Source organism: Zonotrichia leucophrys, unplaced genomic scaffold (assembly GCF_028769735.1).
Source record: "Zonotrichia leucophrys gambelii isolate GWCS_2022_RI unplaced genomic scaffold, RI_Zleu_2.0 Scaffold_95_171211, whole genome shotgun sequence".
Taxonomy (NCBI): domain Eukaryota; kingdom Metazoa; phylum Chordata; class Aves; order Passeriformes; family Passerellidae; genus Zonotrichia; species Zonotrichia leucophrys.
Window position 1 is genome coordinate 54,183 of NW_026992300.1, and position 15,690 is coordinate 69,872.

Below are 15,690 nucleotides of genomic sequence, written 5' to 3' on the forward strand. Positions count from 1 at the left end.
GGTGGAAGATTCCCAACATAGGCTCCTCATGGACTCCTCGGAGGAGATAATTGGAGGCCAGGATGGTACAAAAACCTCTCAGAGACTCAGTGTGGAAAGGAAACTCTTTAAAAGTACCTCAAAATATTCCTAAGTCCATAAAGTACCTTAAAAACCTTGAGTATCTCAAGGCATAAATGAGCCCCACTGAGTGTCAGTACAAAGCTCTCAAGGGACTCATTAAAGCAGATAATTGGGGCCACGATTGCAAAGCCTCTCACAGAGTCTGTATCAAAAGGGAAACACCAAGTACCTTAAAATAACTGGAGTACCCTGAAGCATTAATGCGCCCCACTGAGTGTTGTTACTGACAAAGCCTCTCCAGGGACTAATTACAGCAGATAATTGGAGGCCATCATTGCACAAACCTCTCAGAGACTCCAAGGCAAAAGCAAAACCCAAAGTCCTTTGAAAATCCTGCAGTCCCTGGGAGCATTAAGGAGCCCCCAGGGCAATTCCTGGTCAAGGCTCCCCAAGGGATTCCTTCCAGCAGATCCTTGAGGCCACTGGGATGTGGGCTAGGGGGGGATGCTGAGGGCGAGACAAGGGGCTGACAGTGCCCAGCCTGGCTGGGGCTGTGCCAGGAGGCCCCAGTGCTTCAGGACAAGGTGTCTCCTCCCAGCCCTTGGTGGCACAGACCCTGCTGCTGTGCCCCAGGGCACCAAGACTTGGCTTCTCCTTGTCCCCACCTGTCATCACTGCCTGCAGTTCTCTGCTCTGCCTGGGGCCTGGGGACACTTTCTCAGTTGTGTCCCTCACTGGGACCCATTAAAAGTCCAAGAAACTTTGGAGTTGGATTCTGACTTGGAGTTCTTGAGAGGTTTCTTCAGCTCCCTCTCAGGGACTGATGTTCAGGGCCTCAGCACAAAGCTCCAGAGGCTCATTAAAGTCCTTGTGCTGTGTCTGTGCTGCTGAGCTGGGCTGGGCTCCTGGCACAGAGGCAGCTCCTGGTAACCAAGCAAAGCTTCAAAAGCACATTTGTCTTGATGAGCAGCTCTTCTGTCAGCCCAGCAGGGCTGGGGCACTGCCTGCAGCCACCCCAGACACAGCACAGAGGCACAGAGAGCTTCAATCAGTCAGGGTTGGGAAGGTGCTTAGAAGTGCCTGGGGCAGAATCACTGCCAGCCCCAGGAACCTCTGGCTGCAGGACAATGTAGCTATAGCTCCTGGAGCCATCTCCTCAAGCTGGAACATCCTAATGCCTACAGACCCTGTGAGTACATTCTCTGATTGTCTCTTGTGCAGAGCAGCCAGGGGTGCCCAGGGCTGTCCTGCAGAGCAGGGTCCTGCAGCCCCGGGCGCTGTGCTGGGGCAGGGACTCTGCTGCCTGCCAGGGACAGCTCTCAGCCAGCCCTGGCAGCTGCTCCCAGCACTGGGGAGAAGCTCGGTGGGGGGGGGAAGGAGCCACCCTCAGCAGGGCAGGGGATGCTGCTGAGGGGGGCTGGTGGGGCAGGGCTGCTCCCAGCTCCAGACCAGCCTGGGTACATCTCCAGAGGGTACTTCCCAAAGAAGGTAAGCCTGGGATTGAAGTAAAGATCAGGAGCTTTTCTGAGAATGTTTTCAATTTCCTGCTTGGAGAAGGATGGGAACGTTGGGGTGATGACAAAAAGATTTTTTCATTTTATACATTTTTCATATATTTGTCGCTCTGTAAATTACTATTACATAGTTATAAATCCATAATCCTTATTTAAGTCTATTAAACTCTTAATGAACTCTATTACTATTATATACTTCTATAACTATAATCCTCTATTAACTCTATAATTTCCCCTAAGTTTTTTCTTTGATTTTAGAAAAATAAGCTGATTGTCTAAATGCATTCCTGAAATACATATAGTATGCAATACATATAGTATCCTGTAAAGTCTTATTATCAGGAACAGGACCAACAAGAACATTGTGTTTTTTGACCAGAATGTGAGCAGTCATAACAAAAATTGAAGGCAAAGAAGCCTTGGACTTACTCCAATGGATTGAGCCAGGGGTGTGTAACTGGGGTAAGTGAATCTCCTATTGGATGTTCCTGTTAAATTTTCTTTATTAATCAACCTTAATAATTGTGTAAATATGGGCCCGGGTGTGCCCCATCCCCAGTGGGACACCTGGAAGCATCCAATAAATGTCTGGTTTTTACTTTACTCTTCTAACACTGTTGCAAGGGGTTTTTTTTTCTCTTTTGATTATAAAAAACAAGGGGATAAGAGAAGAAGAACAGGAATTGTAATCCCAGAATCCCAGGACATTCTGAGTTGAAAGGGACACACAGGATCATCAAAGGAATGTTTGAACATTTACAGAGACTCCAGAACTGTAATTTAGGGTGGTCAGTCTCTCTGCTGGGAGCCTCCCAAAGGCCCTCAGCTACTCCTCAGCCCTGGACAGCAGCAGCATCACCTTTGCAGGGCCCAGCAGGGCTCTCCTGAGCTGCCCTTGCCCAGCTGCACACAGAGCCTGCCCCAGCCAGGGCCCTGCACACAGGCAGGTTTCTGTAGGGCCCCAGCCAGGGCACACAGGCTGGGATGGGCTCTGTGAGTGCTGGCAGGGACAAGGCTCCTCTCAGGAGGGAATGTCCAGGCCCAGGGAGATGCTCAGGGAAGGAGAGGGGGCTGAAGAGAGCAGTGCTGGGGGCAGGATGAGGGCACGGTTGGATTGTGGGAGGTGCCAGGCACAGCTGGGCACAGGAACACTGTCCTGAGTGCCCGGCTGTCTCTGCCCTGCCCTCTCAGGCACAGTACCACAACATCTTCTCTTGTTTCTGCACTGCCCTGATATTGTCACTGTTATCTGCTGCTCTCAGGGAGGCTCTGGCATCTGCAGCAGCTGAGTCAGGCACTGCCCTTGGCATTCCTGCCAGGAAGGGCTGTCCATTGGAATGGGGTGTCCAAGCTTCCCTGGCACCTGTGGGGCTGTGGACAAAGCAGTCCATGGGAAAGGGGAATGAGCTGAGCCCCCTCCCTGAGATCCCATCCTGGGCACAGCCGGGGATCTCCTTGCTGTCCCTTCCCAGCTCTGAGCTGCCCTCCTGAGTGCAAATCTGTGCCAGAGCCTCTGGGAGTTCCCTGAATGTCCCACGGGGAAGGGCAGAGCTGCCACAGCTGAGGAAATGCTGTTGGGTTTGCCAAGGGAGCCGTGAGTGTCCTTGGCACAAGGGGGTGCTGAGGCCTTGCCCAGAGACCTTTAGAGAGGGTGAGACATTCAGGGATTCCTCTGCTCTGGGCAGGGTCTGGTTTATCCCAGGGTGACCCAGGAGTGTGATTGTGCTCTCATTGCAGCCAAAGGTGCAAAGCCAGGGCAGCTGGGAACAAGCCCATGGAACCCCTCAACTTCCCTGAGTCACAGGTAATCCTTTGGCTCTCCCATCTCTCAGTGGCAAACTCTGAGTGCAGCAAGAATGCTGGGGTTTTCTGTCCTCAGAGAGCCAGGAATGATGTGTGGGTAGGAAAACAATTCCTAAAACCAACTCCTGCCATCTATTTCCTTTCGAAATGGGAGTGCAGACGCTACCAAGCCTGTCCACATTAGGAGTGATTCCCTGAAAAATCCTGAATATCCATCCTCATCCCTCTGCCCCATGGCCACAAGCCCAGGGCAATGGGGCAGAGATGGCTCCTCGGGAGCCTCCAGGCACAGGCCTGGCTGCTCCTGCACACTCAGCCCGGACAACTGGAGCTCAGGTATGGACCTGGGTGAAGGTTGTACCAGAGCAAGAACAAGGCTAGGTGTGTCCAAGTGCGACAGTCTGCAGGTAATGGCTCAGGTTTGGCTCAAAGCAGCGTCTGCTGACTTGTCCCTGTCCTTTCTCCATGAACAGGTCCCCATGGCAAGGCACAGCAAATGTCCAACAGCAGCTCCATCAGGCACTTCCTCCTGCTGCCATTGGCAGACACGCGGCAGCTGCAGCTCCTGCACTTCTGCCTCTTGCTGGGCATCTCCCTGGCTGCCCTCCTGGGCAACGGCCTCATCATCAGCACCATAGCCTGCGGCCACCACCTGCACACGCCCATGTTCTTCTTCCTGCTCAACCTGGCCCTCAGCGACCTGGGCTCCATTTGCACCACTGTCCCCAAAGCCATGCACAATTCCCTCTGGGACACCAGGATCATCTCCTACTCAGGATGTGCTGCACAGCTCTTTTTCTTTCTGTTCTTCATCTCAGCAGAGCTTTCCCTCCTTACTATCATGTGCTACGACCGCTATGTGTCCATCTGCAAACCCCTGCACTACGGGACCCTCCTGGGCAGCAGAGCTTGTGCCCACATGGCAGCAGCTGCCTGGGCCAGTGCCTTTCTCAATGGTGTCATGCACACAGCCAATACATTTTCCCTGCCCCTGTGCCATGGCAATACCCTGGGCCAGTTCTTCTGTGAAATCCCCCAGATCCTCAAGCTCTCCTGCTCCCACTCAAACATCAGGAAACTTGGGCTCATTGTAGTTAGCCTTTGTTTATCATTTGGCTGTTTTGTGTTCATTGTTTTCTCCTATGTACAGATCTTCAGGGCTGTGCTGAGGATCCCCTCTGAGCAGGGACGGCACAAAGCCTTTTCCACCTGCCTCCCTCACCTGGCCGTGGTCTCCTTGTTTATCAGCACTGGAACATTTGCTCACCTGAAGCCCCCCTCCATCTCCTCCCCATCACTTAATATGTCAGTGTCAGTTCTGTACTCGGTGGTGCTTCCAGCCCTGAACCCCCTCATCTACAGCCTGAGGAACCAGGAGCTCAAGGCTGCAGTTTGGAGACTGATGACTGGATGCTTTCAGAAACAATAAACTGATGGCAAATTTCTGCAAATTACATGTAATAAAATTCATCTTGGATACTTCTTGTTGGTTTCATTTTGGAAGTTCTTTTTCTTTGTTTTAGTTTTTTCTTATTATCTACAAATAAATGTCATTGTTTGTGGCATTTCTCGTTGTGTTTCTCTCCACCTTCCCTGTGCCCACAGCCTGTTTCAATGGGGAGCTGTGCTCTTGGTGGCTTTAAAGGAACTAAAGGATCTCCCAGCAAAGTTTTCTGCAGAGATGCCATTTTGTAGCCTTCTCTGGAGCTGCAGCAGCAATGTCTGTGTGCAGAGTTGGGGGCAGATCAGTGCTGGCCCAGCAGCTGTGCCCAGCAGCAGCAGCAGCACTTGGTGTTGCCAGTGCTGCTGCCGTGGCCCTGCCCCGCTGCCCTGGTGGCCCTGGTGTTGCTGCAGGGCCTGAGTGCTCTTGGGGCCGGGCACAGTCCTGGGAGTGGCAGTGCCGGGGCTGCAGTAGGGACAGGCCATGGGCACTGCTGGGGCAGCGCTGACACCTCAGCCCAGGGCCTGGGGGCTCCAGACTCCTTGCCCAGGCTCTCTCAAGAACACGTCCAGGCCAATGCTCAGCACAGAAAACCCCCGTAAACAGCCAAAAGTTGTCCATGTGACTGTCCAGCCACCCTGTCCCCAGCCTGTAGTGCTGCAGGGGTTGTTTGGCCCAGCAAGGGGCTGCCCAAAGTGAGGGACCTGGCACTTGGACTTGTTAAACATCACTTTTTGGATTTGGCTTCTGGATCCAGCCTGTCCAGGTCCCTGTGCAGGGCTCTCCTACCATCCAGTAGATCAACACTCCAAGCCAACTTGGAGTCAGCAGGGTTCCATGAGGCCCCAAAGTGTCCTAATGGTCTCCATGATTCCATGAGGCCTCCCACTGTCACAATGTCCCTTTGGTTCCTTGGGAACCCTCAGTTTGACAAAGACTCTTGGATCCCTAGGCCCTGCAGTGTCAAAATCCATCCTTGGTTCCATGAGGTCTGGCAGTGCAGCAATGCTCTCCTTTGTTCTACTGTGTCACAATGGCCTCTTGGTCCCAAGGGCCACCACGGTGTCCAACATGTTTCCTTCATTCCAGGAGTCCCTGAGGAGCAGCACTGGCCCCTTGGTTTCATGGGGCCCTGCAGTGTCAAAATGGCCTCATCATGACACCAGGTCCTGCTCTGTCACAATGCTCTGCATGTTTCCACAAGGCTCTGCAGGGTCCCAGTGGCCTCTTGGTTCCCTGAGGCCTCAGAGTGCCACAATTAATTTCTTGGTGCTGCAGTGTCACAATGGAGCCCTGGTGACACAAGATCCTGCAGTGTCACCAGGGACCCTTGGTTCTACAGGGGACCACAGTGTCACAGTTGTTCCCTCAGTTCTCAGAGTCCTTGTAATGGAGCAATGGCCCCTTGATTCCATTATCCTCAGCCTCTCCCAAGGGTCTCCTTGGTTCTGCAGCGGCTCAGTGGCCCCTTGGTTCCACAAGGCCCTGCAGAGTCACAGTGGCCTCTGTGGTTCCAGCAGGACCCAGACTGTCACAATGGACTCCTTGCTTCCATTCAGACCCACAGTGTCACAATGGCCCCATGGCTCTGGGCTGCCATGTTGTACACATTGTCACCATGGTCCTCTTAGTGCCACCAGGCCCTGCAGTGTCACAATGGTCCCTTGCTTCCCCAGGCCCCTGCACTGTCGCAATCATCAGAGAATCAACCAGGCTGGAAAAGACCTTGGAGAGCATCAAGTCCAACCGGGGACCCAACACCACCTTGTCACCCAGACCATGGCACTAAGTGCCACATCCAGTCTTTCCTTAAACACTTCCAGAGTTGGTGACTCACACATCTCTCTGGACAGCCCATTACAATGCCCAATCACCCTTCGTGAGGAGAATATTTCCTAATGTCCAGCCTGAACGTCCCCTTGTGCAGCTGAAGGTTGTGTCCTCTTGTCCTGTCACTGTTCCCTGGGAAAAGAGTCTGACGCCCACTTTGTTGCACCCTCCTGTCAGGGAGTTGTAGAGAGTGATGAGGTCTCTCCTGAGCCTCCTCTTCTCCAGGATAAACAACCTCAGCTCCCTCAGCTGCTCCTCCAGGACTTGTGCTCCAGACCCCTCCCCAGCCTTGTTGCCCTTCTCTGGACACGCTCCAGCCCCTCCATGTCCTTCCTAAATCGAGGGCCTAGCACTGGACACAGCACTTGAGCTGCTGCCCAACCAGTGTTGAGCACAGGGGAAGAATCCCTGCCCTGCTCCCGCTGGCCACACCATTCCTGATCCATAGGAGGGCCAGGGGTTGGATGAGGGAAATGGTGGGGAGGGAGCGGGGACAAAGTGTTATTGATTGTCAGCCATAAAGGGTCTTGATCTTCATATCTGTTCAGACTGCATTAGAAAGTACTGGGGGTCAATATCAAGTGGACATTGCTGATAGCAGTCTGTGAACAGGAAAGAATAATTGTCAAAACAATTGCCTCTGTTGGTTTTTTTTTTTCAATATAGCAGATTCACTTTCAATACACTTCTGAAATTTGTCTAATTAACCACAGAAGAATTTGAAACTTAAATTATTCCCAAGTGTTTTTCTTGTTTGACTGTTTTGAACTATTTTTTATGAGCCTTTGTCACTAAATTCCTAAACTGAAGAGCTCAAGAAAGAAGAGGCCTCTAGAGAAGTAAAATTCAACAGCAAACTCCAAGTGGCTGAGGATCCATCCCCATCAGAGCAGCAATAAACAGAAATGGGCACAGCTTTGTGGCTGCCCCAGCTTTGGGATGGGCCCTGGGCCTGGAGCAGGAGCAGCTCTTGAGGGCCCCAAGGCCGCGGCTCTTGTGCTGCCCTGGGCAGATGGGATGGCAGCAGGGGCTGCAGAGCTCTCAGCACCTCAGCCCGAGGGGAGCAGGGCAGCCAGGGAGCCTCCTTTGGCCCTGGCCAAGCCCCTTCCCCCATGGTTGGGGCTGAGTCCTGGGCAGCTGCAGCTGCTGCTGTGCCCTTGCCAGGGGCTGAGGCCGTGGGGCAGTGCCCAGAGCAGCCTGGCCTGAGCAGAGCTGTGGGGCCAGAAACAGCTGGGCTGGGCTGGGGAGAGGCTCTTGGTGCTGCCCAGAGCTCAGGGCAGCTGGCAGAGCTTGCAGGGAGTTGGGCTGGGCTCACAGAGGCTGGCCCAGAATTGAATATTGGCACCTGGTGTGGCCACTGAGGACATTGGATACGCCTGTGAGAACACAGGGGTCAAAAAGCAGAGCACTCCACTGGGAAGCTCTCTTGGGTTTCCAGCAGAAAAGAGTTCGAATCTCTCCCCCCATCCTAGCTGTCGGCTGGGCGGGGGGAGGGGAAAGCCAAGCGGCCGTGAAGTAGGCCAGGCCTTGGACAGATATGGGAGGTAGGCCTGGCTCAAGGATGGAAGCGAGAGAAGCACTGGGATGTATCGGGCAGCCCCCTCCCGAGAGACAGAGAGAGAGAGAGTTGCTGCTTGGGACTGTTACCTTGAAATTTGATATCATGTGTTGGTGGCACAGCCCGACCTGCGGAGAAGGGGGTGGGTTTTGCAGCAAGAAGGCATCCGGCCGCTTGTGGGAGTTTTGACCCCTTTTTGGACAATGAAAACTTCATAGAATATTAACCTTTTCTAGAAGAGAGATATAGTGGAAGATGAAGAAGGAAATGGGCAAGTGTGATGGAGGTCTGGGCCAGTGAGAGATGTTGGAAGAATAGAGAAGAATCTTAGGTGTGAAGAGATAATGGAGTGGCTTGCTGGACTCTTCTTGTATAGCCATGGACAGCACCATGTGCCTTGTGACACAGAGACTGCATCCAGGGGGAGGCAATGGTTCAGAAACAAGAGGGTTCAGTGTTGGTACCCCTTGGCCCCAGGGGGTGAAATTTGGGGGGGACAGGTGTCCCTAAGTTGAGACTGCGCTCTTTTTGGATTGAGACAAAACATCCTTAAAAGACGACCCTAGAAGCATCTCTGGTTCATGTTCAGTGGTGAAAGCACTGGACATGAAAGGAAGAGGTCACTATGGCACAAGAGGGACTCCTCTCCTCTTGATGAATTGAGAATTGATTATCTACAGGGTCGTGATGGGCCGAGAGTCGGTGATTTGAAGGATAAACATATTGGAAATTTGGTGGGGGAGGAGGAAATGTATTTGTAAGGTTTTCATTTTCCCTGTGTGTTTCTTTTTACTTGTAGTTTAGTTAATAAAGTTTTCTTTATTTCAAAGTTGGAGCCTGCTTGGCTTATTCCTGGTCACATCTCACAGCAGAAACCAGGGAGAGGGTATTTTCATGGGGGCACTGGCATTGTGCCAGTGTCAAACCATGACAACCTCTCATTTGACTGGTTTAATGCTTTGAGGTGCAAGAAGTTGACCAATATTTCTGAAGTTCAGATAAACATATAAATAATCATCACCTCAATTATGTTTACATTTACCACAGAATTGTTTATTCTTTTGTCCTTATCTAAAACTGTTCCTGTATGGAAATCCCTGGGGGATATGGGACATGTCACATGCTGCTGGGAGATCCCAGTGAGCTGAGAGAAGAGCTGATGGTTATTAAACTGTTCAAATGTTCAACTTGTTTTTGTTGGCAAGAAACCTTCCTGTGCCTCTGAGTGTCAAAAATCCGTGACCGCAAAGGACACAAACCTGATGATTTGTGGTTCCCACTGCAGGGGCTGCACTTGGACCTTGGCTCTGCGCAGGAGAGCTCTTCATCCCCTTTCTCTCTTTTCCTCCCTCTGGGCATGGAGGGAGCTCCTGATTTCAGCCTGTGACTCGTGCGTGCCGAGAGCAAATCTGGGCAGAATTGGGGCAGGGAGGGTTTGGGGGGACCTTGGGATCTGTACTGGGCACAGAAGGTGTTTTCCATTGCTCTCAGGCTGTCTGCTGTGGAAAGTGGATTTAATATCCAGCAGAGGAGTGACTTTTGCATTTGATGGAGCTGTGCCTTCCCTTGGCTTTGTTGGCTGACAAGAAATGAACATCTCTCTGTGTCTCAGGCAGCTCCTTCTCCAAGGAAAGTAGGTGGGAGTTGGAGCCAAGGAGCTGAAAGCTGCAGGTGCAGCCTGGGCTGGAGGGAGCTCAGATTTGCACAAGGCTGCTCTGAGTGCCAGGGCTTGGATGGGGGAAATGGTGGGGTGGGGGTAGGGACAGAGTCTGATTGATTGTCAGCCATGAAGGGCCTTGATTTTCATATCTATTCATACTGCATGAGGAGGTACATGGATTCAGTGTCAATAGGAGACTGCACATATCAATAAATTAACAGGAAACTAAACTAAACTTGACCTAAAAAAATATTTTCTGGCTGTCTTTTCAAATATCATGTATTCACTTTGAATACACTACTGAGAGCTACTTAACTACAAAACATTTTGTAACTTTAATCAAAATATTCCCAGAGGCTTGGCTTGTTAAGGTGTTCTGGATGTTAATGAGCCCTGGGACACTGAATTCCTGCACTGAAGAGCTGAAGGCTGAACAAGCCTCTGGAGCAGGAAAATTCAGCAGCAGCCTCCAAGGTGCTGAGGATGTCAGCAGCCCCCACTGAGGCCATCCCTGCCCAGAGACCGTGGGGGAATGGGCAGACAAGGAGAGCGTCCCTGGGGCTGGGGCAGCACAACTCAGAGGCACCAGCGGCTCCAGCTGGGAAATGGAGTGTGGAATGTGGCTGGGAAAGCCCTGCCTGGGCTGGACCAAGCAGGACGGACAAGCCCTGCTCCCATCCACTAAAAAACAACTCTCTCAATGAGATATTTAAAAGAAATTACAATTGTTTGTGTACTATGAGATGGACTCTCTTAAGGAACCAACAAGAGATTCTCAGGAGCTCAAAACAACAAATCAGCCTTTACTGGCAATTTTAGAAAATCAGACAAGCTTTGCCAAAAGATTTATTATGACACTGTAGTGGTTTTTGGTTTGTTAATTTAAGATTTTTCTAATCTTGAGATTTCTTAATTAATGTATTGATGAGCGTGGTGGGTTTTCGTTTCAGTTAATTATTTATGGATTTACTTTTATTACTTTTTAAAACTCTTCTATGTCAAAATATGGCAGATATTTGATCAACAAAAACACTTCTCAAAAACCATGACTTGGCCCATTCAACTTCACACTCTAAGCCTGGTTAACTTAATGTTAATCAAAATTTGCAGGAGCACAGATACAGAAGAAGAAGACATAGAAAGAGAAAGACCAAAAAGATACCAAGAAGCACACAGACAGCTACCACCTCCTGGATTCCAGCAGTGTTCAGATGGAAATTCCAAGCGGATTCAGGATCCAGATGTGTGCTTGCCTTGTGATCAGCCTTCAATACCCCTTGATATACCTGGGCCCTTCCCCCAGCTGGGCCTTGGGCTCATTTGGTCCCTCAGGATCTGGCCTGGGGGCTGCAGAGGTGGCTGTGGGGCATTGCCTGTGCTGTGCCAGGGACTGGCAGACACTGCTGGGCTGGGATGGAGGCTCTGGGGGGATTGGAGTCCCAGGCGGGGCAGGGCTGGACCTGCCCCTTCCTCCCCCCCACACTAAAAGTTTCAAGCCAAAAATCTTCTCCAGTCTGCCACAGTAAGACAATGTTGGATGTGAAATCCCAATTCTGCCCATGGGCACCTGGCTGAGGAGGACAGCTCTTTTCCATAGGAAGGAAAGCACAGAATCTTGCCAAGTGTTTTGGGAACAGATGACAGGTGACCCTCATGAAACCACTGCCAGCCAGACTTGTCCTGGCAATATTCCTATGGGAACAATCCCTGGATATAAGGAAATTTGGAGGTGAAACTCCAATTCTGGCCATACGTGCCTGGAGCAGAATGTCAGATCTTTTCCATAGGAAGGAAAGCACGGAGCACCACTGTTTGAATAGTGGATGAGACCCTCAACATGCCAAGGTCAGCCTGACCTCTTGGGAGGTCAAACCAGCCAGACCTGTACTGTATTCCTTTGTTTTTATGGGGCCCTGAGGTGTCACAATGGTGCCTTGGTTCTGTGGGGCTCCACACTGCCACAATGGCTCCTTGATTACAAGAAGACCTGAAATGTCACAATGGACCCCTTGTTCGATGGGATCCCACAGTGTCACAGTGGCTCCCAGGTTTCACAATGGTCCCACTAATTCCTTGAGGCCTTGCAGTGTCACAATGGTCTCCATGGTTCCCCAGGCCCCACAATGTCACAGGACTCCTCTGTTCCATGAGCCCTGCAATGTCACAATGGATCTTTAGACCCTGGAGGTTTGCAGTGTCACAATGGTCTCATTTTGGCTCCACAGTCTCACAATGGTCCATTGATGACAGGAGGCCCTGCAATGTCACAATGGACCTTTGGCTCCATGCAGTTGTGCAGTGTCACAAAGGCCTCTTGTTTTCACCAGGCCCCATAGTATCAAAATAGTGCTCTTGGTTCTGTGGTGACCCCCACGTTCACAATGGCCTCACTGGCCCCATGAGGCCTCACAGTGTCACAATGCTTTGCTTATTCCATGGATCCTCATAGTGTCACAATGATGTCCATGATTCCATGAGTCCCCTCAGTATAACAATGAGCTTCTTGGCTCCATGGTGCCCCACAGTGTCACAACGGCTCCTTGGTTCCATGAGGCTGTGAAGTGTCACAATGGCCTCTCCATGACTACATAAGGATTTGCAATGTCACAATGGACCTTTGGCTCCATGGGGTCTTGCTGTATCACAATGATCCCTACATTCCATGGAGCCACAGTATCAGCACGATCCCCTTGGTTCCATGAGGCCCAGCAATGTCACAGCGCTCTCCATGATTCCATGAGGCTCCATAGTATCACAATGGTCCCTTGGTCTCACAGAGCTCCACAGTGTGACAATGGTCCCACGGGTTCCATGGCCCTGTGCTGCTGCCTTTCCCCCTCTCCACTTCTCAGGCCACCCTGCCAGCTGAGAAATGCTCCTTGGGCCTCGGCCTTGGCCAACAGCCCCTGGGCTGAGCTCCTCTGCCGCTCATCACAAACACTGTCTGCTCCAGGCACTGCTGCTGCCCAACCAGCTCCTGGTTCCTTTAGTAGCAGCCCTGGGAACTGTTTCTGTTCCCTCCATGGCACAACATCCCTGTTCTCACACTGCCAAAGAAAGCTGTTGGTGCCAAGTGCGGCCAGGATGAGTCATTGCTGGGACTGAAGGCCCTCTCTTGGGGCCCTGCCAACAGCGCTCCAAAAGGAGCCCTTGGAGCTCTCCTGGGCCAGCGACTCCCTCTGAGTGGGGCCTCTCCCAGCCGGGAACTCTCCCGTTTGCTGCACTCGGGGATCCTGAACAACCACAGAGCCTGGGCCGATCCCCCCACTCCTCCAGGCTCAACCCTTTGCCCTTTGCTGGGGAGATGCCAAAGGATCCACAGTGAGCATTCCCTGCCATCAGGGGAATTGCTCACAGGGGCCTTGCACTGACACTTTGTGTCTTTGTGCTCACAGGAGTGCCTGTGCTGGGGAAATGTGGCAGAAATGCTGCTCTCTGAGGGGTTTGAGTGCCTGGGATAGCTGAGTCTGTCAGGCCTGTAAGTAAGGTTACATCATGGCAAATAAGTTAAGTTAAATGGTATTAAGAGGGGTTTTTTTTTGCAAAGTTTACTATGTTATAAGCTAAGTTGAATATTGTTTAATGTTATTCCACTATTAAATCCTTAAGTCATTGGTTATAAGTTAGGTTAGATACTGTTAAGTGCTGTTCTTTTGCCAAATTGTGAAGTTGAAGGTATCAGTTAAGGTTAAGGTATCACTGAAGTCCTGTTAAGTTTGACCTCTGTCTAGTTTTTATTTCTTTATTCATTTTATCCTTGCCCTCACTTTCCTTGTGTCTCACACACACTGGGACAGTTCTCAGCTCATTTCTGGTTTGATTGCCTGTATTTTGTTTGGTTTTGTCGTTCCTTTGTTTCCCTGGTGTGCCTGAAGTGTCCAGTCAGGAGCAGAGTGACTCTTGCCAAGGAACTTTGTGCTGCTGTCCCTTAATATTAAATCTGGTTTTTGCTGATCCCTTGCTGGGGATTTTTTCAGCGCTCTCAAGGCCTCGTTGGTAGCAGAGTGAAGGAGCCCTGGCCCAGGCTCTGGCCTGGGGGACACAGGGACGCTGCTGGGGGGGTCCCTGTCCCCCTGTGCCACCCCCAGGGCCCCGGCCCCCCGTCCCCGTGTCAGGCTCTGGGGTCGATCTCGTGGAACATCCTCTGGGGGAGGCTGCGGGGCCGGGGCCGGGGGGACCCGGTGGGACAGGGGACCCCGCTGTGCACGAGCAGGGTTGGACTGCTCTGGGGGGAACTGTGAGGGGGGCCGGGGCAGAGTGACCTCCCCAGTGACCTCACACAGCCCCTGTGATGTCACACTGCCCATGTGATCTCACACTGCCCATGTGATGTCACACAGCTCTTTTGCAATGTCACACCGCCACCAGTGATGTCACAGCCCACTCTGGGTTGTCACAAAGCCCCTGAGATCTCACACAGCTAACTATGAGATGTCACCCTATGATGTGCTACATCTGCTTTGTGATGTCACAGAAGTCTCTGTGATGTCACAACCTGCTCTATGATGTTACACAGCCACACAGTGATGTCACAACCCACTCTCTGATGTCACAGAGCCACCCTCGATGATGGCAGAGTCTGCTCTATTGCCTCACACTATGATGTCAGACAGCTTTGTGATGTCACAAACCCCTCAGTGATGCCACGAGACCTTTTCTGTGATGTCATACTATTGAAGTCGGAGGGAGAGATCCACCCTTATTGATCAGCATCTGACTCCGTTTATTCACTCCATCAGTCACTTTTTATAACCGTGTTAATTAAGTTCATGCATATTGTAAACCCGAGCTCACAACAGGTCAGAGATAACACACCAACCCCTCCTTATGTTTCCAATACCAAGATCTGGGTTCTCAAAATTATTTTTGCTTTCCCAAAACAGCCAAAGATAGAATATCTATTTGTCATGAGAAAACTGCCTGAGAACTCTGGTATGCAAGGTTCTCAAGGTCTTCATGTTTGTCACTTTTACTTGTAATTAAAAACAACCTGAGAACTTCTGCTGTTTACAGAAACAGGCTGTGAGAACCTGTCCCGCACAGCTGCCTTCCAAGCCATTTCTGAAAAAATCTCCAACATCATACTGGCACTCTTTATTGTCACAGCACATACTTTGAACCTCACAGCCAGCTCTATGATGTCATCCAGCCATGTCATGGTGCCACAGCCTGCTCTGTGATGTCACAGAATCCCCTCTATGATGCTGTAGCTGCTCAGTGACTTCCACAACAAACTCTCTGATGTCATAGACCAATCTGTTGACTTCAAAATTGCTTGCTAGAGCACTATATTCTAATAATTGATAAAGCTCCTGAACTGTGGAGTAAATAACTCGGGTTAAAATCTTTCTGTCCGATCATGATCAGAATCAATCAGAGCTGTATTTATATAAATATATCTGGTATTCCATCGTTAATCCTGTGGGACAAATTGGGTTAAAGTTCAATTCCACCTGTCCAATCTTTTACACATAAACCTTTGACAAATTCTTGGGCTGGGATTGGATCCAGCTGTTCCCTCCTTAGAAGGGAATCCCAGCTGTCTCCTCTCTTAGAAGAAATTTTAGCAGTCTAGGAGCCCTGCAAGGGTTTGAGGATCCATGGCGGCTGTTTGGTGTACTGTCTGCACCTCAGGTCCCAGCAGGAGTTTCTCCAATAAAGAAATAAAGCTTTTGCCTGAAGCACCCACTGTGCCCATGACAGAAACCCCTGTGACAGTCTAGGACATCCTGGCTCTTTGGCAGCCTGGGAACTCCTGAGATGTCACCGTGGAGCCCCTGTGAGTGCCTGTGACAGATCGGTGCCTTTGCAGACCAAGGTG

The 15,690-nt window shown here is 51.0% G+C and overlaps 1 protein-coding gene and 1 pseudogene across 1 annotated transcript; both read left to right on the plus strand.

Moving 5' to 3' along the window:
* Window positions 1-15,690, plus strand: part of LOC135460719 (zinc finger protein ZFP2-like) — a 56,569-nt pseudogene that overhangs the window by 29,574 nt on the left and 11,305 nt on the right.
* Window positions 3,877-4,809, plus strand: LOC135460717 (olfactory receptor 14A16-like). The gene has a single exon (XM_064737635.1). The coding sequence runs from the start codon at window positions 3,877-3,879 to the stop codon at window positions 4,807-4,809; it is 933 nt and encodes a 310-aa protein (XP_064593705.1).

Coding starts and splice junctions, on each gene's coding strand:
- LOC135460717 (XM_064737635.1), top strand. CDS start 3,877: ATGTCCAACAGCAGCTCCATCAGGCACTTCCTCCTGCTGCCATTGGCA.